Genomic DNA, 26,104 nt, shown 5'->3' on the forward strand with positions numbered 1-26,104 from the left:
GTTAGAAGGAGAAAGAAAGATAAATATCCCAAATAGTGCTATGGCCGCAGCAGGTTTATTTTGGTCGCTTTGTGTCCCCGAGTAGAGGGCACAAAAACAAATCTCCAATTCTGCAGGGGCTTAAACATTAGTCGCCTCTGAAGTTTTTCTTTTCTCGAATGAACGACATCAAAACTACGATATACAGTATTTTTTTGTTATTCGTATTCATGTATATTTCTATACGTTGCAGTCTAGGTATCATCAATAGACGATATTTTTGCGATCTAGTTATCAGCAATAGACGATATGTATGCATCTGAAAAGCTAATACAATGAAAACGTAAGTGCGAAATCGTTTTTGTCATTTAAACCTTTTTACACATTTTATACATATGTATCAAATGTTGTGAATCTTCAAATTTCTTTTTTGATTGAATTGGAAGCAATATTTCCTTCATGTCTGCTTTTCTCATATCCTTAATATGAAATCTGGCATATAACATTTTTACAATACTAGATATGAAATGTGTTCTGAATAGGTTGGTGATATTCACATTGAATTATTTTATAATGCATTTTGATTGATTTACGTTTACAAATATCTCGCTGGCGAGAAATTGTTTAAATATTTTATTTCTATTATACTTACCATGTACAGAAAGGTTGAAATTAACAGAAACATAGCATCAATGCCGAAGTACTGTCATTCTTGAGCAATGTAGAGTTCCTGTGACACTGTTTTATTGCTGATCTTAGGTACTGTGGTATTATGTTATATTAAAAATATATGTACATTTCTCCAGAATGTATTTTATTGTAATTTTTTTATAACAACATATTTAACAGCACAGTTTTAACAAGAACAATTTTAACCGAAGTGGTATCAATGAAAACATTGGCATCAATGACAATGACGCAAGAATGTTCAACTACAGACACTACGTCATATAAAAATTTAAAAAAAAACCCACAAAACCAATGTTTACAAAGCAAAATAATTAATCACGAGTTGTTCGGTCATTTAGAAATGAAGATACCCGCTGACCTTTCATAAGAAGCGAAGCCTGCAGAATTGTGAATATCCTTTAGTGCCCTTTTCTATGGCTACCAAATGGAACTACCATTTCGCTGGTCATGTTATGCCTTGATTATATTGCTGTGAGTTCGAATCATGGTTTTGTTAACACTTCAGTATTTTGTTATACTGCTTCTTTGTCGACACAAACAAACAACAAAACACATTACGTCAGATAATGCGTTTTGTTTAATTCATGACGAGTAAACGATAATACATATGAATTAAATGTTCATATTTATGTCGGTGTGAGTAGCCGAGACCAACACACGTTTACCATATATAGCTAAAACCCACACATTGACCAAGTAAGTCCCGACATTTCACACAAATATAATACTTGAAATTTAAAAATACTTTATTATTCCTCCCTAAATCTAAGAGGTAATCCCATGCTTTTCAAGATATGTTTTAATTGAACATTTCAAACAAACGCCACTTTTATATGGTTTAAACATCAAAACACCATATATAGCAGAAACATCAAAACACCATATACAGGAGAAACATCAATACACGATATATAGCAGAAACATCAATACACGATATAAAGCAGAAACATCAATACACGATACATAGCAGAAACATCAAATAAACTATATATAGCAGAAACATCAATACACGATAGATAGCAGAAACATCAATACACGATACATAGCAGAAACATCAAAACGTGATATATAGCAAAAACATCAATACACGATATATAGCAGAAACATCAATACACGATATATAGAAGAAACATCAATACACGATATATAGCAGAAACATCAATACACGATACATAGCAGAAACATCAATACACGATATATAGAAGAAACATCAATACACGATACATAGCAGAAACATCAACACACGATATATAGAAGAAACATCAATACACGATATATAGAAGAAACATCAATACACGATATATAGAAGAAACATCAATACACGATATATTACAGAAACAAACTGTATTAAAGTATTTCACCGGAATGCGTGGTTAGTTGTTTCGTTATTTGTAAAAAAGAATCTTCCGTGAGTTGTCTTCATTTTCCGGACAGTTGTCACTTCAAGTTTGGTCCCGCTGGTCCAGATTGAGGGTGAGTTTACCCCTTGGGGTGGCAAACACTCGGTACTCCCACGACACGTTGGTGTTTCCGCGGGGTACAGACAAAACAAAGTTTTGGATCAACTGCAAAGCAAAAAACATATTTCACATAGTCACCGAAATAAAGATAAAATAAAAAATCCTTATGGAGAAGCTGAGGGACTCATGTTGCTATTTTAAGTAATGTCACTAAAGCTTCATAAACCTTGAATTACGTAAAATAAAAATAGCGTCAAAAAATACACCAGGACGAATCTGTTCTTAAAGATTATACAAAAAGACAACAACACTAGTCGTATTTTGACGCTGTATACCCCAGAAGTGCAATGAATGGAATGCAAATTTTAGAGATTTTTTTTATATCAATCTTTAACAGCCTTTCCGGAAGAGTGGAAATCTGATGATTAATTAGTGAAAATTCACATATTGTCAACGATTTTGGAGGAATTTTAGAGAAACGTCATTTCGATTGCTGTTACACGTTTACGCTTGATGATTTGGCTGACACATGATTAAAGCGAGTTAAAAGAATGTTGGTTTTGGCAAAGAATACATACTTGAGCATGAGAACAGTTTCACGAATATGGGACCTGATCTCTAGGAAAGATGAGGGTCATTTGTTTTATCAACAACGTTCGCCATATAAATATATGTCAAATCCTTTTGGAAGTGTCACTAAAAAAAAAAAAAAAAAAAAAAAAAAAAAAAAAAAAAATGAACATATGACCTTATCCGTTTCAAAATTTGGACGTTATAGTGTTATACAATAACAACATTCGAACCTTGGTGATGCCGATATGGAGCTCCCTCTCAGCAAACCTCTGCCCGAGACAGCTTCTCTTTCCAAACCCGAACGGCAGAAATGCAAAAGTGTTGAGTGTCTTGTATGAATCCGAGTCGACGATGTCTGACCGCATCCATCTCTCCGGAAGATATTGGTCACTGTTCTCGAAAAAGCGGTCGTCCTGGACCATTGTCGGACATGCCACCATCAACAGGGTCTATAACAGTAAGTCCAAATAACAGAAATATGTATTTTACGCCTGATTATTTGGATCAATTCATTGTTAACATAAAAAAGGTGTAAAAGTGTGCTTTGGTGTATTTAAAAACAAATATGAACATATCGCAGCCTCTCAAAACACACACGCATACACTACACGCATGTATCTTGCACACAGGAAAGGCCGTCCTTAAATGACCATAGCTGTTGGAAGGACGATTAACAATACTAAACCAAATCAAACCGAACCAAAAGCAAATATGCTTTTGCTTAACTTACAATGTTTGAACGAAACAGCAGCTGTGTCAATTCATGATATATGAAATAATATTGCATATATTAATTGAGCTTATTTTTTTCTAAACAAAAATAAAGCGTTTAAAAACACTCAAGATGTGTATTGGCATATAATAAACAGCATAATTTCTCGCTGACTGTAAGCAATATCTCATATTCAGGAATGATAAGTAGATTTATTCTTTTTTATAAGGAATATTGTGATTTTGTGCTACCAGTATCTCTCACGTGGAGCAATATTGTAATTTAGCACTAAATGTACCAGTATGTGGAAATATCTTGATTTAGCGCTGCAGCTACAGCCTCCATCGAGAGTAGCAATACCGTGATAAATCGCTACGGTGATATTTAGCGGTTGTCATAATTCAGCATTTCTGATATGCATGAAAAGCACTAAAATCAGGTTCGGGTAAACAATAGGCCTGTTGTATCCCTCTGAACTTATTTGGAGCGCCTTGCATCTAATAAGGAGACAATGAAAAAATCAAGAAGAGACATGCTGTGCCACTGCACATGTTTCGTTAAAGGCGACTAATGTGGGGTCCCCTGCAGAATCGGGAGTTTCCTTCCTCGCCTCTACAAAGAGGACATGAAGAGACCAAAATTGATCTGCTGCCCCCATTGCGACACTTCGGAATAAAAAATTTTCGTTTTCTTCTTTTCCTGTCTTTTCTCTCTCTTATCTCTATTTTTTATCCGTAGACATCCATCCTCATTAACCCTGACTGTTGCGAGAATGTTAACCCCCAAATATACAATATTTCTGTTTCAACTTACTTTTTCTGGTATTTTGTATTGTCCAACCACTATTTCTGACTGGGCAGCCGTTATATAGCCTCCAGATATAGGAAAATGGAGTCTGTAATAGATTACGAGTTTATATTGTTACATGTACACTAATACAATATTCAAACATATTGGTATACTTTTTCATATAAACATATCAGTTTCCCCTCTTGATAAAGGCACTGTGAAACGTCTCGCACAACCTCATCCGGGGTACTCACTTCGTCAACCTTAAGGGCACAAAACGTGATTATCGAGTAGGGTATATCACTAAACGCTTCAGGACAAGAGGCATTTCAAGCTTTTTGTCGTCTCTCCTCCGTTTTTGACCTCCATGTCCGTAGTAAAATTATTTCAAGGGCGACAAAAGTGATGTTGCTCTCTTACCTTCTTTATTCTTTATAATTATGTTAAATTGGACTTAAAGCCTACAATATTTCAGCCTGCTTTAGTCCATGGATATCAAGTTGAAGGTAGTCTTCATGATCTCAATGTAAAATTTACTTATTTAAATTTCATTTAATGCGTACTGTATCTTTGACAAAATATAAGGTGTAATCACCTATGTGTGTCTCAGAAGGATGCTACGCTTCGAACAACGATAAAACGTGGCGGGATGATATAAGGGGGAAATCTACGTCATATTCAATAACATATTGCTCTTAATTTAGTAACCTTCATTGTAATATCATTAGACATTTACAGACTACATCAAACATCACAATGTTAAATTTCGTTAAAAAGGCATCATCTCGGACATACAAACTCACGAATTAATCGTTTCATTTTCAGCTACCTGTTGATACGTTTGGATTATTGCAGATAGGTTCGGGTTCTTACAGACAACAACATTCATGGTCTACACAGTGGACTGCCATCTTAGCTGTATTATCGCAAAACGAGGTTCCACAAACAGTCGGTACATGTAATATTAGGAATGATAAACTAACGGAACGCAATCATCAACACTACCCAAGACAGTTCATTACAGTTCCAGATCTATCAAAATAGATCATAAGAGTCAGATTAACACCAATGCATAAAGAATCGCTACCGAAATATAACCAATAAACCTATGACGGAATATAGCAACATAAAAAGTTATCACCCTTTTTGTCTAGTGTTAAACATAAGGCCGGGTCATACAAAAGTCCGTAAAAAGGAAGTTGTTATTCTGTGCTTAATGTTAAGCATTAAGAGTAATCGCGAAAGATGATTTATCCGTTGTCAGTATAATATTACCGGGTTGAATACTATGATTGGTGCCTTCGGCATGCTATTTAAGCAATGCAGCACTCTTAAAGTCGGCATCGGATCCACGCTATCGCATGGAGACAAATACAACGGCCTATCTGGCCTCGAGTACACATACACACATGCACCCATACATTGCACACATGAAGGCTCATACTTAAATGACGTAAGCTGTTAATAGCACGTTTAACAAGATAAACCGATATCTCACCTCATTGACTCTTTTATGCATGCCTTCAAATAGGACATTGATTTTAATATGTCATTCGTTAGAGGTTGTCCATCGGTCAGTCCATGTGCTCGTATCTCTTGGTATAGCTTTTCCTGTTTGTCTTGGTGAATTGCCAGTCTATTGAGGACCAAACTCATGGTTTTTGCCGTCTGCGGGATACAATTCACAACTCATTTTGTACTGTGATATATACGATTTATAAAACATCAATCGCAAATGTACTGACATTTTGAATTGGGATATTAACATTTGACAATACGTGCTCGTGCATGTTTCCCCTAATAAATCCTACAAAGCCTATCGAGTGGCTTTCCTCGTATAGCAATTGTAATCAAACATGCCGTGATCGATTGGCTTCGGACGAATATCCTTACCTCAGTAAAGACAAACACGTGCATGTATAGATATGAACGTTTCCATACACACCCATTTTAAACTGGAACCGTTGTCAGCGGGCTGTAACGTCAAAACATCAGCTGTGGCACAGACTTTGCTGGTGAAACTATTGAGGCCACACGTGAAACATATTTGCGCTTAGAATAGTCTGATTGAAATAATGAGATCATCTAAGTCACGTTGTTTTATAGACGCTACAGATACTTAGTAACTCAGTAATCTTCTTATAATTGTTGTTGTCATTAATGATAATATTGCAGAATACATAGTATTTAATTATATAAAAATGCAAATTAGTACAGCTCTGTACCCATTTGTTTATGTTATTTAACTTCAAATACTTAAATAGCGAGCGTAGTTAACAACTTCTGATTATTAGCTGAGTTAACACCTCAAAAACTGAGAATCAAGTATGGGGCTTCATCGTCCGTAGAGGAGAATTCAAAGTTAAATGACGCCTGTCTCTAAGTCTGTCAACTTACCGAATCTATACCACTGAGGAAAAGGTCGATGATGAATGAATTAATCTGCTCAACCGTCAACTTCCCTCCTGACAATAGGTTATGGACCAGACAATGGGTATCCTGTATGGCTCCTGGATCCCCCTCGGTCTGGTGGGTGTGGTACAGAGAGATACAGTCATCCACTTCCGGCTGTAGTATACTGCCCAATCATATAAACCGAAATTCTTTTTAACTACAACTTTACTGTAAACAATTTTTAAACTACATGAAGACGAATGCTTTTGATATTGTCTGGTAGTTATAATAATAAAATAATAATTCGGGGTTCTTATATACCGCTTTATCATAACCTAGTTCGTAGGTCGTCTCAAAGCGATTCAAATTATTATCCGTGGTGATAGGGCCTTTGCAACCAGCCAATAACTTTCTCATCTCCTTGGGGAACATACAGCCGGTGCTGCCATTTCGGCGCTTACAGCTAACATTCTACAATTCTAGCACTGCCCAACCACGTACTTATTTACAGCTGAATAGACTGGAACAAGCGGAGTAAAGTATCTTACTCAATGATACAACACAGTATCGATCACGAGCCCGGCGTTCTACCACTAGATTACCGTGTCTCTTTATTACTTATAAAGAGATCGACAATATTTCTTGGTATTTTAAAGTCTAGTTCTAAATGGGAAAAATGAAACTAAACATCTGACATTTACGTGTGATAAGGAACTGTTGCAACTTGCGATTTATACATGCTTAGGGACTGCTCAAACGAACGTTTAAGGGCTATCGAGGGACTGCTCAAACGGACGTTAAAGGGCTGCTGAGGGACTGCTCAAACGAACGTTTAAGGGCTGCTGAGGGTCTGCTCAAACGAACGTTAAAGGGCTGCTGAGGGACTACTCAAACGAACGTTTAAGGGCTATCGAGGGACTGCTCAAACGAACGTTAAAGGGCTGATTAGGAACTGCTCAAACAAAAGTTTAAGGGCTGTTGAGGGACTGCTCAAACTAACGTTAAAGGGCTGCTGTGGGACTGCTCAAACGAACGTTTAAGATCTGTTGAGGGACTGCTCAAACGAACGTTTAAGGGCTGCTGAGGGTCTGCTCAAACGAACGTTAAAGGGCTGTTGAGGGACTGCTCAAACGAACGTTTAATGTCTGTTGAGGGACTGCTCAAACGAACTTTAAGGTCTGTTGAGGGACTGCTCAAACGAACGTTTAATGTCTGTTGAGGGACTGCTCAAACGAACGTTAAAGGGCTGCTGAGGGACTGCTCAAACGAACGTTTAAGGTCTGTTGAGGGACTGCTCAAACGAACGTTTAATGTCTGTTGAGGGACTGCTCAAACGAACTTTAAGGTCTGTTGAGGGACTGCTCAAACGAACGTTTAATGTCTGTTGAGAGACTGCTCAAACGAACGTTAAAGGGCTGCTGAGGGACTGCTCAAACGAACGTTTAAGGGCTGTTGAGGGACTGCTCAAACGAACGTTTAATGTCTGTTGAGGGACTGCTCAAACGAACTTTAAGGTCTGTTGAAGGACTGCACAAACGAACGTTTAATGTCTGTTGAGAGACTGCTCAAACGAACGTTAAAGGGCTGCTGAGGGACTGCTCAAACGAACGTTTAAGGGCTGTTGAGAGACTGCTCAAACAAACGTTTAAGGTCAGTTGAGGGACTACTCAAACAAACGTTAAAGGGCTGGTGAGGGACTACTCAATCGAACGTTTAAGGGCTGTTGAGGGACTGCTCAAACGAACGTTTAATGTCTGTTGAGGGACTGCTCAAACGAACTTTAAGGTCTGTTGAGGGACTGCTCAAACGAACGTTTAATGTCTGTTGAGGGACTGCTCAAACGAACGTTAAAGGGCTGCTGAGGGACTGCTCAAACGAACGTTTAAGGGCTGTTGAGAGACTGCTCAAACGAACGTTTAATGTCTGTTGAGGGACTGCTCAAACGAACTTTAAGGTCTGCTGAGGGACTGCTCAAACAAACGTTTAATGTCTGTTGAGGGACTGCTCAAACGAACGTTAAAGGGCTGCTGAGGGACTGCTCAAACGAACGTTTAAGGGCTATCGAGGGACTGCTCAAACGAACGTTTAAGGGCTGTTGAGAGACTGCTCAAACGAACGTTTAAGGGCTGTTGAGGGACTGCTCAAACAAACATTTAAGGGCTGTTGAGGGACTGCTCAAACGAACGTTTAATGTCTGTTGAGGGACTGCTCAAACGAACGTTGAAGGGCTGCTGAGGGACTGCTCAAACGAACGTTTAAGGGCTATCGAGGGACTGCTCAAACGAACGTTAAAGGGCTGCTGAGGAACTGCTCAAAGAAAAGTTTAAGGGCTGCTGAGGGACTGCTCAAACTAACGTTAAAGGGCTGCTGAGGGACTGCTCAAACGAACGTTTAAGGTCTGCTGAGGGACTGCTCAAACGAACGTTTAAGGTCTGTTAAGGGACTGCTCAAACGAACGTTTAAGGTCTGTTGAGGGACTACTCAAACGAACGTTTAAGGGCTATCGAGGGACTGCTCAAACGAACGATTAAGGGCTATCGAGGGACTGCTCAAACGAACGTTTAAGGTCTGTTGAGGGACTGCTCAAACAAAAGTTTAAGGTCTGTTGAGGGACTACTCAAACAAACGTTAAAGGGCTGCTGAGGGACTACTCAAACGAACGTTTAAGGGCTGTTGAGGGACTGCTCAAACAAACATTTAAGGTCTGTTGAGGGACTGCTCAAACAAAAGTTTAAGGTCTGTTGAGGGACTACTCAAACAAACGTTAAAGGGCTGCTGAGGGACTGCTCAAACGAACGTTTAAGGGCTGTTGAGGGACTGCTCAAACGAACGTTTAAGGGCTGTTGAGGGACTGCTCAAACAAACGTTAAAGGTCTGTTGAGGGACTGCTCAAACGAACGTTTAAGGTCTGTTGAGGGACTGCACAAACGAACGTTTAAGGGCTGCTGAGGGACTACTCAAACAAACGTTTAAAGGCTGTTGAGGGACTACTCAAACGAACGTTTAAGGGCTATCGAGGGACTGCTCAAACGAACGTTTAAGGGCTATCGAGGGTCTGCTCAAACGAACTTTAAGGTATGTTGAGGGACTACTCAAACAAACGTTTAAGGTCTGTTGAGGGACTGCTCAAACGAACTTTAAGGTCTGTTGAGGGACTACTCAAACAAACGTTTAAGGTCTGTTGAGGGACTGCTCAAACAAACGTTTAAGAGCTATCGAGGGTCTGCTTAAACGAACGTTAAAGGGCTGCTGAGGGACTACTCAAACAAACGTTTAAGGGCTATCGAGGGACTGCTCAAGCGAACGTTTAAGGGCTGCTGAGGAACTGCTCAAACTAACCTTTGAAGGGCGTTGAACACTGCTGAAAACTATGTTTTAAGGAGTTGATGAACACCATAAAAATGTTACTTCTAAACGGACATTTGAGCGTGTGAGGAAGATGATTAAATCATATGATTTATTGGTGTTGGGAATTATTCAGACTTTCGTTAAATTGTGCTGAGAGACAGTTCAAACTTACCTCCTGAGGGTGTTTAGGGACTGTTCAAACTTGTTGTAAAATGGCGTCCTGAAGTATCTGTACCAGCGAAAGGATGAACGTATGTCAACCTCCAGAGCATGAAACACAAACACCACATTTCTGACAATGTCGTCTGCTGTCTTTCCGCCGTCTAGACAGCCTAGACGACTATTAAAAAACAGCATACCTATATCTGAAATTGTTATCAGTTAGACAGGAATAGTTATATAGACACATAGTTATTAGAAATGATCATTTGTTCGGTAGGTTTTTACATTCAGACATTCAGACATTTTCATCACATTTCTCGTTGAAGGATTTTAAGTTGATGATGTATTGGTATTGATGGAATATTGAATGAATGTTTTTTAGTTGGTAAATATCTACTGTTACCGGTATTAGGTAATCTTTTAACAATATATTGAACTCCAGCTGTTTCCCGTCCGAATAGTACATAGGTGTTATAACACCAGTACTCAAAAAAGGGGATAAATCTAAACGGATAATTTCAGAGGTATTAGCTTAGTCAGTTGTCTCGGTAAACTTTTCACGTCAGTATTGAACTCACGATTGATCAAATGGTCAGAAACATATGACGTAATAACCGATGCTCAATTTGGATTTCGACCCGGACCCACAATGGGGCATATTTTTGCTCTTAATTCAATTATCACTAAATCACTTAGTAACAATTAAACGTCTATATTGTTGTTTCGTTGATTTCCGAAAGGCTTTTGACTATGTTGATGGAATAAATTTATGGTACAAATTGTCCAAGCTAGGGGTGAGAGGCAAACTGTTAACTGTAATTAAGTTAATATATACTAAATTTATATCTTGTGTCAAGTTCAAAGGAAGTTTGTCGGACTTCTTTGACTAGCTATAGGGGTTTAATGCATTCGGAGATTTTATCGCCGATACTTTTTTCTATGTATTTTAACGACTTTGAATCGTTTTTTTTATCTTCTAATGTAAAAACCACTATGAATTTGAAGAACTGAGTCTGCTTTTAATGCTATATGCGGACGACTTAGTGCTATGCTCTGAATCTATTGAAGGATTGCAAGAATTACTCGATAATCTAGTAAACTATTCAAAGAATGGAATATGACTTTTAATACGGACAAAACAAACATTGTGGTGTTCCGTAAAGGCGGAAAAGTGAGAAATAATGAACTGTGGTAACGAAATGGTGAAGTTGTCTCAATAGTGAAAAACTTCACATATCTAGGTATTAAATTTTAGTTCAATAATAAATTTAGTTGCATGCAAAAACACTTACCAGCAAAGTATGGGGAGCCAGTAAATGCCTAGACATTGAAAAGGTGCATTTACATTTTGGTAAACAGATCCGGAAAGTAAAAGATTCTACTGGGAGTGAATAAACATTCTTATTAGGCAACACTACTGGCACATGCTTTAACTGGGTAAACCAAGTCAAGCGGTTACTAATCGAACTGGGTCTCGATGACAAGTGGTTGAGACAATGGACAATTAATTATAAAAATGTCTTAAAGCTTATACATCAAAGAATATTCGACCATGCACTGCAAGATTTAAGGGGTCTGTTAGAGTCGTCGTCTAAGTGCCTGTTATACAATCGTATTGTAAAATCATTTTTCGATTCAATATTATTTAAGCAAGTACACTCCGATGAAGTATATAATTTCTTTAACAAAATTACGCTTGTCTGTCCATACTTTAGCAAACGAGACAGGTAGACATAGAAATATAGACAGACACGATAGACTCTGCACGTTTTGTGATTTAAGCGAAATCAAAGATTAATATAACTTTATCTTGAAATATAATTTGATATAATAATTTAAGAAAACGCTTCATAAAACAATACTTCTGAAAAAAGCCATCGGTGTATAAACGTATACAGTTGTTGAGTGTTGAAAATACCAAAGAACTATGCATGTTAGGTAAATTTATATACGAGGCTAATAAACTTAGATTGAATTAATTTCATTAGTTTTATCAAATCTTGTATTTCTGTACAACATATCCAGGCTCGACTCGAGTGGTTTATCCGAGGAAACCTTCGTAGGTAGGGGTTGTCCCAATCACTTGGAATCCTTGGGTAGCCACTCGCGTCAGTGCTGGTATTTGCCGCATTCGTAATTCTATATTATCATATTATCATTTGGTATTTCTATATGAAATTAATTATGTACTGCATTGGAAAATCTATATTCGCGGTAAAAGAATAATTTGAATTTACCGTATACAATTATTTCAATTCAATCCAATGTTTATTTATTATAATAACGTTGACTTTAGTGGTATATTCATGGACACCTCGTCGGGGGGGGGGGGGGGGGGGTGAGGATTTATATACGAGGCTACGAGGCTAATACACTTAGATTGAATTAATTTCATTATTTTTATTAAATCTTGTATTTCTGTTCGACATATCCAGGGTCGTCTCGAGTGGTATATGCGGGAAAACCACTTGTATAATTACTACATACGTAACAGTTTGTATGTATATAATATGTATTATTGTATACGGCATTTACGTCAATATGTTTCTGAAGTAAAAAAAAAAAAAATGCATTTGAATTTACTGTATTCAATCCATTTAATATGTTGACCTGAGTGGTATACATATCCAAGGAAACTTTGTCGGTAGGGATTGGCCCAACCACTTTGAATCCCTGGGTAGCCACCCGCGTCGATTATTCATATTCCACGTATTCAAAATATGATATTTTCATGTAGTAGATATTCATTTTATAAGTCTGTGCCTGGAATATAACATCTCCACTATCAAATGTACATGTTCATATATGTTGTAAATGTATGGCTATCTCATCATCCTATATATGCAATGTTATTGTTAATAAATGTATTAAGTATGTGAACTTATTGGCCGTAAGGTCTAAAGTAATAAAAACAATTTGAATTTGAATATTTTTTATCATGCACTTTTTAAGGTGAAAAGTAGCATTAAACAAGCGATTGTATATCATTTAAAGTAAATAATGATTTTGTGATAAAATAAACACAGGACTATCTATAAAGGTAGCTTTCATTTTGAGTTTGCTTTTGTGCCTTAACAACTCCTCAAACTAACCAATTTATGTACAACATGTACCCTTTTATGATTGATGTTCTTTACTGAGTTGTTTATGAAATCTCGATGTAATATTAATTCAAGAAAACCTGAGGTACAGTCGAAAAGATAAAAATGTTTGAAGGGAAACTACTACATTTTCTACTTAGTACCTTCCTATAAGTGGCACAGATTGACTGTGAACTGTCTAAAATTACCTTATATTTTCAGGATGTTCGATTGGATGTTCTGAACTTAACATACGATAAACTTTACATCACATTATTGCTGGAATTGTTATTAAAATATAAAATGCATGTTATTTTGTGAAACTGATTAGATTGGCTTTCGTAACAGCACAATTTGGTTTTCCATAAAGTTTATATATGCTGTGCATATTATCGAAGGCGAAGCTATGCAATGTGGGGATTATATTTTATGTCGAGGTTGTGCGGCGTGAAACATACTTTCTATAGCGTAGTTATACAGTGTGAGGAGCGTGTCATCAATGGTATCCTGCTCCCTGAGTCTCGTCACCATATCGTCTGCTACCAAGTTGATTTTGGGAGAGTACGACGCCAAACTTGTGGGCCTGAGTATCTCGTGCTGGGTTGGTTTACGGATGGCCTCCCACCTCTCACCATTACTTCAAAGAAAGGAAAAAGGAAATGTCAATATAACATGTCATGATAAAACAATGTATCATTTAAGATGTCTACTTCTCGGTTATTTTATTCGAACTTGAAACCAATGAAATATTGATATGGGAACCGAATATTTTATTGTAATCGGCACACTGCCAAAACACAAGGAAGACAACTAAATTTGAAGTAAATACAAAAAGACAATAACATAAATAGGGGAGACACCAAAGCAAAATGAACAATGAGCCCCGACCAAACATGAGGTACTGGGGCATGTTAACTGCACACACTTTGATGTCTGCCGTCAAATACTGGAAATGTATGTGCAGCACTAGCAACGATCAACGATATAGTTTAACATTTGTAATCTTGATAGATGTTTGGTTTAGTATTGTTTAACGTCCTATCAGCAGCTATTGGCATTTAAGGACGGCCTCCCCTGTGTGCAAGATACATGTGTGGAGTGCATGCGTGTAGTGCATTCGTGTGTGTTTTGGGAGACTGCGATATGTTCGTGGTTGTCTACTTGTGATAGCGCCGACTTTATAGTGCTACCTCACTGAAACATAGTGCCGAATACACCCAGCAGAACAACCCACCCGGTCACATAATACTGGCAACGGGCGAATCATTCGTCCCACTCCTAAATTGCTGAGCGTTAAGCAGGAGTAGAAATTACAATTTTCACAGACTTTGGTATGTCTTGACCAGTGGTCAGAACCCAAAGCCTTCCTGACAAGGGCGAACGCTCAACTAAAGGCCAAAAGTGAGGCATTGTCAAGGGAGGTAATAGGAAGAAGGAAGTTAGAAAGAAGAGCAAAGATAAGTTACCAAATTTAGTCGCCTCTTACGATCATGCAATGGGGGCAGCAGGTAAAATTCTTACGCCCTACCTGCAGGGACTTTTGATAGAGACTTTAACAGAAACCAGGTAATGTTGGTGACCGTAAACACATCGTTATTGAAACCATTTGGGAAGAAAACCCTGGCAAAGTAGATCATTTTGGATTATCATGATTATAACACATTCAGCTTTCTCCTTATGAAAACGTTTCTGTCATAACTTACACGGTGCCCATGCCCTCCTCTATCCCCATCCGCTCGGCGTACTTCCGCAGGATCCACACAGGGAATCGGATGGGAAAGCGTGGCTGTGTTAGCTGAAGAGCCTCGCGGCAGAGGTCGGGATGGAATAATCCAACGATCCACTCGCCTCCCATCCGGAACCTTAATATGTCTCCATACTGCGTATGGAGCCTCTTCTGTAGTAGAGTGATATCCAGAGCGGGTATATCAGCTGTGGTGAAACCGTTATAACAAAGTGAGTAAAACTGAGTAGCAGACACCGGGTAATTCCCACTGACAAGAAACATGACAAAAATTAAGATTTCCAGAGGACATAACAATTAAAACCGTATTTTTACAACTAAAAGTACATTATCAATCTATTGAAAGTGATATTTTGCCATGCAGGGAAGATGATGGCCAAGTTTTATATTAGCTCCTGTTCCCATTGAGAAATATTGTGTTATCTTGCGCGATGTGGATATTGACATATATCAGTGTTCATTAGTGTACTATGTGGTTTCGTCGTCATAACCGTGGTTCTTAGTATTTTTGTGAAAATGACATTACTTGGATTTGACGGAAATTTGCATGACAACTTGCCGATAAGAACAGATTAGTGAGTGCTGAGGGAAAGAAAACTTTGTTCACAGAAATGATGACATTATCAGTAAAATACACACTTATCTCAGCACTGGATCTGCCGCAAAAATATGTATATAGGATTTCTTTAGGATTTAAAATGTTATCAACAAAACAATCATACATTACCCATTATCATTTATTGAAAAGTAATTTAATCTTGCTTGTAACAAGCATTTTCATTAGTTTTAAAATATATGTTATCAACCCATAACGTTAAAAAATGAGGTCGCCGTTTGTAACGTCGCTTTTGATTGGCTGATACAGCGGCGTGATAATTTCTAAGAGAAAAGAGTCCATCAATAAAAGTGGATTTCCAAAGGGATTGTGTATAGTAGATTGAATTGTAAGGATTGACTTGAATATGTTTTTATGTTATGGTGCTATAACACACAAAAAAACAGAGTGTACTCTCATCACTCCGGGTTTTTTTGTGTATAGCTCCATAACATGAAAAATATATTCAAGTTAGTCCTTAAATGAAGACCAGTCTCAGTGCATAGCGTGTCGGAAACAATTTACACTTGTCATTAGATTGTGTCGACCTTCAGTCAACTCGAGAAATTATCTATAATATTGTTACATGTCTTAAATCTCTTTTAGGAATATTAACTCTCAACAATTTTAGGTTATCTGAAAGCTGTTGGTCTTTTTAATAAAATATGAGTCACCATAGTCACCTTTAATATTCAAATGAACTTGTCTTTAACATTCAAGTTTGTTTGATGTTTTTATTTTGCATTTGTTTTTGTCGACCATTTGTTGGCCCTAATTGTCTATCCTGTGTTAATGCGCTGTTAAGCAAATAATAAAAATTCTAATGTGTTTTAACTTTAATATCACTTATATTTTATTTGTTGGAAGAATACTCCGATATTTTTCCCTCGTCAAAATATAATGATTTTATGTCATACGAGGTGTGTAATATATATGGTATTCATGGTAAAAAATAGTAATACCGTGTAATTTATGTGTTGCAAATGAATAAAAAAAAAAAAACAGAAGAAGCTTTCGACTAAACATAACCAGTATTGTATGTGGATCAGACATTAGCATTTATTAATAAGATTGGTAAGACAACTCTTGAATTATATTTTGATTTATTGTATAAAACGTGGATGTTTCATGCTCACTAACTAAGGTAGAAATTATCATCGGGCCTAGAGCACAAGAAATGATTAATGGTAAACTGAATCACCTTTCACAAAAGTATTTATCGGTATCACTTAAGTAATTGTCAAGTGCCTTTGTGTTGCCTATTTTCTACCTTCTTTATTGTTTTGTTATTTCATTACTGTTATATTTCAAACGTCATTTGTGTTTTATGAATATACACACTTACTGAACGGTTTAAAGTGGAACGTGGTTCCAATGTATGGCACCGAATATATGCCATTTGGGCCGGGGATGTTGTTGAATGGCTTGATGTTATTTATGTCTGGAGACCCACTGGTTTCCGATAAACATCGTATGCTGACGAAAGGACCGACCAACTGAGCTTCCGACCTCACAGCGACGCATCTAAACGACAATAGATAAAACAAAACTCACATCGACGTTACTGAACCACAATAGATACAATAAACTCACAGCGACGCATCTAAAACACATTTGAAAAAAACCCTCACAGCGCCGCATTTATAGCAAAAGCCCGAAGGTCTTCAAACTCACAGCAAACAATTTACATCGCAATAGACTTTAAAAAAATAACTCACAACGACACATCTGTAACACAACCGACAGTCACGTTCAACCTTTCATGGACATCTTCAACGCATATACAACACAGATTATAGACTAACACCAACATGTGAAATACAACAGGCGTTCAACCTTATATTAAAACCTACATCAGATTGGATGTACTAATTAAGCTTTACAACTACAACACAACATACGTACAATTATATATCAAACGAGGACAGCTCAACAGACAATATATTTACACAAACATGCCATACACAAGACATTACATGAAAAACAACAGAACAAACTTCAACTTTACATCTAAAACACAACAGATGTACAAGTTTACATCAACAACACAAGACGTTCGTACAATTTTACATCAAATATTTAAAACACAATACAGATACTACTTTAGATCTAACATCTTAAACAAACAGACGTACAACTTTATTCAACACATTTAAAAGAACACATGTTCCATACCTGATTACTGAAAGCATGGCATTGACCTCAGACGATTGTCACAGCTGTGATAAAAAAAAAAGACATGATCGAATTAGTGTCGGGTCATTTTCCTAATTAGCATAAGGACAGTATCGTATTATTATGGTAAATGACCCTTAACAAGCTATGGTTTATCATATATAAGAGTCATTTCATACATGTATTCCTCTGGACAACGAGAGTGCGAAGTAATTATCATACACGCGGTAGTGTAGCGGACATTGACGTGACTATAAGACACTGGTATAGAATTACATTACCTGTATCATTATTTATACTTCAGTATATACCATATGTATTTATACTGCTATCTAATGGTAGTCAACTTCAGGTAGGCTCTCTACAAGTAACAGTCCTATATCATCATATCTGTACTGAGGTTAGAATTTACTAACAAGACGTTGCTAGGTTATGACGTCATCTTTAAGGCTTTCCATTCTACGAATGAGCCAGATTTTCTTTTTTGTTCTTTTTTGTAAAATCGACTTTTGAATCGTTTTTAATAAAAGATATTCTTTGTAACAACAAAACACATTGCCATCTTACACGTGTAAACATTCTAATTTGAAAATAATCTTAAATGACATTCAAATTTCGTTCCAACACGCCACATTCCTAATTCGTTCTCACAAACATTATGTCTTATGTCATCTTTTCTGGTGTCACACAGCTAGATTATACTATATATGTATGTTAATTTATTAAAATTTAAAGCAGCCGCTAACTTTCACTCTTCTTTCTTACCAACAGGATAAAACTTTGACAAACTTGGCATACATCTTCTGCTATAACGATAGTTTTTGGTTAATGGAGACGTTAAGTCGATGAACATTACTTGTGAGTGCGTAAATATTACCTCTGACCATCTCGAACACAAATTCGCAATTCGTTTGATTCTGATTTCGTGACAACCCGTGAATTCCCTTATGCATGATAATAACGCATACAGTTGAACTTCGTTATCTCGAACTCTTTTAAATCGAAGACCCCGTTTATCTCGAAGCATTTTCTTCTTTATCTTTGTAAATAAAACTCTGATAATTCGAACCCTGAAAAGTCGAAAAACTCGGATACCTCGAAGTAAGATATTGGTTTCAATAGCGTAAATCTAACATCAAAACTTCGTCTACTTTATAGTTTCGAATTTCATTGTGTCACTTATTAATTCTTTGATACAAATAAAACGCAAAAGTACGACATATATTGCTTCAACCTTGTATCTGGTGAGATAAGTAGCAGTCGGGAAAAGACTTCCCACTCTTATACTTGACACAAATTTAGGCAAATGGAATTTAAATTCTTTGAAATCTCGTCAGGGAACAGCGTGGACAACGAGAAAGCAAAAAAGACAAAAAGAAAAATGTAAGCTCTCGGAAAGATCCTAAGTCAACATAGATGCAACTCCCAAAGTATCCGTCAGGATCTTTCAGACTATACATCACAAGCTTTCGGCATCATTCTAGTGTATTTATTAAGTTCAATGACACTTGACGCATGACTTACGATAGTCATCGTCAAATAAATGATAAAATCCACAGAAGTTTGTCGAGAACTCATAGTAAAAGCCTCCATTATGGTTTTGGGTTTGGCAATGCATCTCAGTGACTTTCCCCTCCTCGTCACTTGCTGATATTTTCATCACAGGGAGATTCCGTTCGATCATAATCTATCTGAGTAAGACATCAATTTGTCAAATACCTTGTACTCGTAAAAACAGTACCTTAACTTGTGTAGTGTGACGGTGTGGAATGCTGTGCTGTGTGCCTTCGGCATGGTATTTTAGTGAGATAGCATCAGATCCTCGCTATCACAAGAAGGCAATAACAACAACATACCTGCCTCCTGCATACACGCACGCAAGCGCGTACACACTACACACAAACAAAATTAAACCAAACCAAACCTTAACATGGAAATAATTGTTTTCCTCGCCAGCTGTTACAGAATCGAAAAATTGATAAACGACACAAAATATATCGAACAATTGAAACTAGATAGATAAAGATGTACTAAATAATGACATTGCAAACCTCCTCCGCCGAAATGAACTATAATTTTGGCATAATCAGTTCAAAATCAATATGCACGCACCCGTTTTAGGGTTTTTTCTGCGATGAACGGGATACATTATATGTTGTCATAAACCCCACAAATGGTACCAAGGTAGGCAATGGAGACATTTCCAGAAATCAAAATGTCAACATCAGTACACGGTACATTTTCGTCTCCGTTCCTCAATGCAAGCGATGAGTGATACGGGAAGGTGACATGGGACTAGCATTCTTGTCGGTCGTGACAAACAAGCACCTTCACAATCACAACGCTGCTGCCGTCAAGTCTGTCCCTCGGAGGACATAATATAAACTGTTTTGAAAGTAAAATTAGGACCTTGAGTAGTTGTGATGCCTTCATGTCACTTACTGGGTTTTCCCAAAACTATTCAACTTTAAAATGAAATTGAATTTTTTTTTTTTTTTTTTGTTCAACCTATATATTTTTATTACAGCTAACACATTTGCACGAATTTTTCTCTATGATCTACATATACCACATTCAGCATTATTCGTGAAACAGTTTTTTTTTCAAATATTTAGTAATTGGTAGATAATTTTAATCCTGTATTTAAACAATTGCCTGCTGGGTTTTTTGCTGTTGTGTTTATTTTTAGTAGATATATAGAATTACACACTATATACTGAAATTTAGAATTAGTTTTCCACTCATTTTTTTGTCAGTGTAATAATAAGATAATGGGATAAGCTTTTGGTGACATTTTAAACATCAAGCAGTGTACGACCAGAGTAAACATTATACTTTCGCCCTGTATACCCCGGGATAAATTATGAGGTGACTACACTAAGCATGTGACCCGGGGTGTTTTAATATCGCACCGTTTATGGTAGACTGTTGGTGTCGACAGCCGAGGATGGCATGTAATGTCAGAATTTGTAACTCGTATTACACCTTTTTTGTGCTGGTTTTTAAAATAATTGAACTGATTGTTTATCACAAATTTAAGTTAGCATTGTGCCATAAAAATATGATTAGCTGTCCATTTTGGCTTTCGATTTAGTTTTGTTTGGTTGTTGTATTCATGCATTTGAAACGGTTTTCAAGAATACATCATCAAGATATTTTCAAATAATTTTAAAAGAAAAATATTCGAACCAAATTTCAAGTTGAAATATATTTTCTATTCGCTATCATCTGCTAATGTTTTCTTACCTTAGTTGATTTCAGGAAAACGTCACTTTTTCTATATGCAACATTTATTTTGCTTTATCAAAGTGTTGGATATATTTTTTGTATGTGTCGTTGCAATGTATTTTTAATTCAAAATCGCTGTTCAATATTTTGATATGAGTTTTGTTGTGAGGTGTTTGTGGATTTGGCAAAGTCATTAAAAGGTCATTTTTTCTTATACATAAATAATTTTAGAATAAGTTCTACTGTCGATTGGAATGTTTATTTCAAAATACTGTTGGATTATGATAAAACCTATGGCAAATAATGGGAGATACCAGAACATACTACATTGGATTCATTGTAAGAGTGAAATCCATAGGGTACACTATTTAAAGACATACCGTTGCCTGAGGACAATGTTGATTCTGAAGAGCTTGAACAAGTTTTTGATCCGTCTAGAACATTCTCCTCTCACAAATGTTTCTGCAATAAAAACTTGTCACTTTTCCCAAACAAGATTACAATACCTCATACCAAGCAGGAAGAGCTCACACGTTCTCTTATTATAGTTAATTTTCCTTTTTACACCCATTTGGACAGCGATATAAGTATATTGTTAAAACAACACGCATTTTTTTAACATGTTTTATGAAAACCACGACAAAGACCAAGACGAAAAATGCTGAGCATGAAATCGTGAAATTACTGTTTTCCTGGTTTCCAAAGTTTTTATAAACTCGAGTTCCCTTGGGAAAATAAGGCTACATTTATCGTAGAGGTTATCCACGTCGATCGTAAATATACATTCCTTGACTTGAAATCGATTATATCAAATATAGCTGATGAAGTACTCTTCTAGAGTGTACTAATAAAATGTCTGACATATACAGTTGGGAATAAATATACAATTGAAACGACATTTCAAGGAAGATATCCTTCTTCAATAATGTTCATGTAAATAAATATTGTTATACTGTATGTAGCTATTAATCCAATACAGGTACACGCAGCATTTTGATAAATTGATAAAACATTATTACGTTGCCCATGTATATATTTATTACCGCTGATAACAGTTTTATGTATCTGCCTTAGATATCAGTATTATGTGTCATGAATGTTAAATATCCATAAATTGCAGAACAGGCAGTGTCTTCTAGGCCATTTATAGACTAGACAATAGTTGACATCAGTTTGCAATGCTTATGTCATCGTATTATTTTCAGACCTGAAGAGATGTGTTTAACATGGCGTGCAGACTTAAAATGTCGAGCAAAAATGACACGCTATGTTAAACACACCTCTTCATGTCGTACCAACCAGTTTCGCCTGAATCAAATAGCCAAATACATATTTATGATATGGTAAAATATATCTAAATAAATGACCCACATTCAGAAAATAATACGATAACATAAGCATAAGCATATGATATCTAAGGCAAATACATACAAATTTTATCAGCGGAAATAAATATACATGTGCAACGTGATAATGTTGCATCAATTTATCAAAATGCTGCATGTACATTGTACCTGTATTGGATATTATATCTACATACAGTATAACAGGCGCAAATTCAGGATTTTGTGATCCCCCTTGGATATACTATTGATGCGTGTTTTACATTGGTAGTTAAAAAAGAGATGATTGCCCTGATAATAAGAAAGTCTGATTAAATGTAAATGCATAGAAAGGAAACATGATTATTGCAATATTGAATAACACAGGGTTAGCAATAAAAGGTGTTATTATCTTGTTTTTAAAATTTGGAATAGAATTATAATTGTGATGTGAAATATTAAATTCTTTATTAAAAAAAATATGGAATGTTTTCTGTTGCAAGCTGTTAATAAATTTTCCAATAATAGGACACTATTAAATTTAATGTTATATGGAAATCAAGACGGGGTCAAGCCAGCAGTCGCCTTTTTCCCTTTTTTGTGAACAAAACAATGTGTGGAGCTTAAGAGTTTGGCGATTTAGTTTTCGATTTCAATTGAATATTGAAACTTTATTTACTTTATTAAAAACAAATAGTATGAAAGAGTTTAAAATAAGATACATCTTACCTTTACAACTAATGTCATTATATATATATATATATATATATACCTACAAGTTAATGTTCCCAACAATGGGTTATGTCATCATTGCACAAACGATAGGTCATTACCACTTAGCTAGTTGTATATTGGCCTATTGGATTATTGCCTAGCTGGTGAGGAGAACACCGTAGGACAGGTTGTGAATCTTTTCGTCATTTTCCTAAAACTGAGCAAATATGGATTAACAAATTCACATTCATTACATATCGTTAGCTTCACCAACTTTTAATCTGTATATGCCATGATATGCCTTCTATTACCCTGTTTTAATATTATTATTATGTATATCATAAATAGTTTTGTGAGACCAATTTGTTCATATACATACAGTCAGAATTAAAAACACTTTTTTCACATCCACATTTTTATAAGCAGAATGATCATACAAGAGAAAATGCAACACTACAATAATAAAATGAAACTTACCTAAGTTAATCCAAGTGTTTTATTCTATTTTCAAAAAGTGATCTGCCCAATGGATTATTCATTAATATCAATATGTTCTTTGATAAACCGGCACATTAAAGACCTGTTAGTGTTTTCAAATAATAAAGGTTAAGACTGTGATTTGCACTCTTAATAACTCACAAAATAATTTTATTCAATTCCTGTTTTTGTTCAAAACAAACTAAGGAGTATAACACTGTTTGCATTCGGTTTGCTACTAACTTTAAACGCTATTTCATAAATCGAATTCAACTAAATAAAACCTGAAGAGGTGTGTTTAACATGGCGTGCAGACTTAAAATGTCGAGCAAAAATGACACGCTATGTTAAACACACCTCTTCATGTCGTACCAACCAGTTTCGCCTGAATCAAATAGCCAAATACATATTTATGATATGGTAATATATCTCTAAATAAATGACCCACATTCAGAAAATAATACGATAACATAAGCATAAGCATATGATATCTAAGGCAAATACATACAAATTTTATCAGCGGAAATAAATATACATGTGCAACGTGATAATGTTGCATCAATTTATCAAAATGCTGCATGTACATTGTACCTGTATTGGATATTATATCTACATACAATATAACAGGCGCAAATTCAGGATTTTGTGATCCCCCTTGGATATACTATTGATGCGTGTTTTACATTTGTAGTTAAAAAAGAGATGATTGCCCTGATAATAAGAAAGTCTGATTAAATGTAAATGCATAGAAAGGAAACATGATTATTGCAATATTGAATAACACAGGGTTAGCAATAAAAGGTGTTATTATCTTGTTTTTAAAATTTGGAATAGAATTATAATTGTGATGTGAAATATTAATTTATTTATTTTTTTAAATATGGAATGTTTTCTGTTGCAAGCTGTTTATAAATTTTCCAATAATAGGACACTATTAAATTTAATGTTATATGGAAATCAAGACGGGGTCAAGCCAGCAGTCGCCTTTTTCCCTTTTTTTTTGTGAACAAAACAATGTGTGGAGCTTAAGAGTTTGGCGATTTAGTTTTCGATTTCAATTGGATATTGAAACTTTATTTACTTTATTAAAAACAAATAGTATGAAAGAGTTTAAAATAAGATACATCTTACCTTTACAACTAATGTCATTATATATATATATATAATCCGCCTGAAGAAGCCCTAGAAGGCAGAAAGACCTAGCGGACGATCTAAAAAAAATGTTTTTATTCTATATATATACCTACAAGTTAATGTTCCCAACAATTGGTTATGTCATCATTGCACAAACGATAGGTCATTACCACTTAGCTAGTTGTATATTGGCCTATTAGATTATTGCCTAGCTGGTGAGGAGAACACCGTAGGACAGGTTGGATGGTTGTGAATCTTTTCGTCATTTTCCTAAAACTAAGCAAATATGGATTAACAAATTCACATTCATTACATATCGTTAGCTTCACCAACTTTTAATCTGTATATGCCATGATATGCCTTCTATTACCCTGTTTTAATGTTATTATTATGTATATCATAAATAGTTTTGTGAGACCAATTTGTTCATATGCATACAGTCAGAATTAAAAACACTTTTTTCACATCCACATTTTTATAAGCAGAATGATCATACAAGAGAAAATGCAACACTACAATAATAAAATGAAACTTACCTAAGTTAATCCAAGTGTTTTATTCTATTTTCAAAAAGTGATCTGCCCAATGGATTATTAATTAATATTAATATGTTCTTTGATAAACCGGCACATTAAAGACCTGTTAGTGTTTTCAAATTATAAAGGTTAAGACTGTGATTTGCACTCTTAATAACTCACAAAATAATTTTATTCAATTCCTGTTTTTGCTCAAAACAAACTAAGGAGTATAACACTGTTTGCATTCGGTTTGCTACTAACTTTAAACGCTATTTCATAAATCGAATTCAACAATGCAATAAGTCCCAAGTTCTTTCCAAAATGTCTTGGATTTCTGTTTTATATGATATGTTATGACTTTTTTCATTACAAATTTTCAGTATGATAGTTAATTGCTTATATAAGCGAATGTAGGATTAGTCTGTACCTATAAAGACATTAGATATAGAGTTATTGATTTCAGTAATACAACATTATCCAAGTGAGTATCTGTAATTTGTTTTAAATATCTGAAATTTAATAGCACTTGAGGTCTTTTAAAGGAAAGAAATCGCATTGCCTTACACTCGCTCTGTGACAGACTCAGACCTGATGCCCCAACACCAAACCAAGACTTAGCATAAATACTGTTTTTAAATGTGCATTGTTTAACTCAAGAACATAGTTGATACATTTTAGATATGTACAGCATTTACAAGAATTAAAAATTCCATAGAAAGCAAGTCGTAGGTACATACATTACATGATAATTTGTTTACGGTGTGCAAATTTTAAATAAGCAAGACTTGGAATGATTTTTAATTATTGGAAAACGAAGTCCAGAAAATATTTATTTACCAAACCCACTGTTTTATATTATTTCAAATCGTCTCCAGAAGTGTAGTCTTAATTTCATCAATAGATTTGTGACGTAATGCGTCAGGGTATTTTATTTTTTCTCATAATCCTTGTCTTTGGTTGTTGTGTAAAGATCATTCGAAGAATCAATATTCCATTCTATTGTATTATAT

General features: G+C 35.7%; 1 protein-coding gene across 3 annotated transcripts in view; it reads right to left on the reverse strand.

The window, feature by feature from the left end:
• Positions 1 to 1,397: 1,397 nt before the first annotated feature.
• The window catches only part of LOC110449905 (probable cytochrome P450 49a1), a 33,733-nt gene continuing 9,026 nt past the window's right edge, over positions 1,398 to 26,104 (reverse strand). For 2 of the 3 annotated variants that reach the window (XM_021497060.1, XM_021497061.1), the window contains exons 2-11: positions 17,702 to 17,745; positions 16,872 to 17,050; positions 14,891 to 15,119; positions 13,646 to 13,824; positions 10,118 to 10,310; positions 6,601 to 6,781; positions 5,702 to 5,871; positions 4,228 to 4,309; positions 2,933 to 3,151; positions 1,398 to 2,234 (exon numbers count right to left, since the gene is read on the reverse strand). In XM_021497060.1, the coding sequence (XP_021352735.1) occupies positions 2,112 to 2,234; positions 2,933 to 3,151; positions 4,228 to 4,309; positions 5,702 to 5,871; positions 6,601 to 6,781; positions 10,118 to 10,310; positions 13,646 to 13,824; positions 14,891 to 15,119; positions 16,872 to 17,050; positions 17,702 to 17,718 (1,572 nt within the window). In that variant the 5' untranslated portion in view covers positions 17,719 to 17,745 and the 3' untranslated portion in view covers positions 1,398 to 2,111. Of the gene's footprint in view, positions 2,235 to 2,932; positions 3,152 to 4,227; positions 4,310 to 5,701; positions 5,872 to 6,600; positions 6,782 to 10,117; positions 10,311 to 13,645; positions 13,825 to 14,890; positions 15,120 to 16,871; positions 17,051 to 17,701; positions 17,746 to 21,309; positions 21,329 to 26,104 lie in introns of those variants that run through there. The other variant, XM_021497062.1, reaches the window with a different exon arrangement.

This window comes from Mizuhopecten yessoensis, unplaced genomic scaffold, assembly GCF_002113885.1.
Source record: "Mizuhopecten yessoensis strain PY_sf001 unplaced genomic scaffold, ASM211388v2 scaffold4839, whole genome shotgun sequence".
Lineage (NCBI taxonomy): Eukaryota > Metazoa > Mollusca > Bivalvia > Pectinida > Pectinidae > Mizuhopecten > Mizuhopecten yessoensis.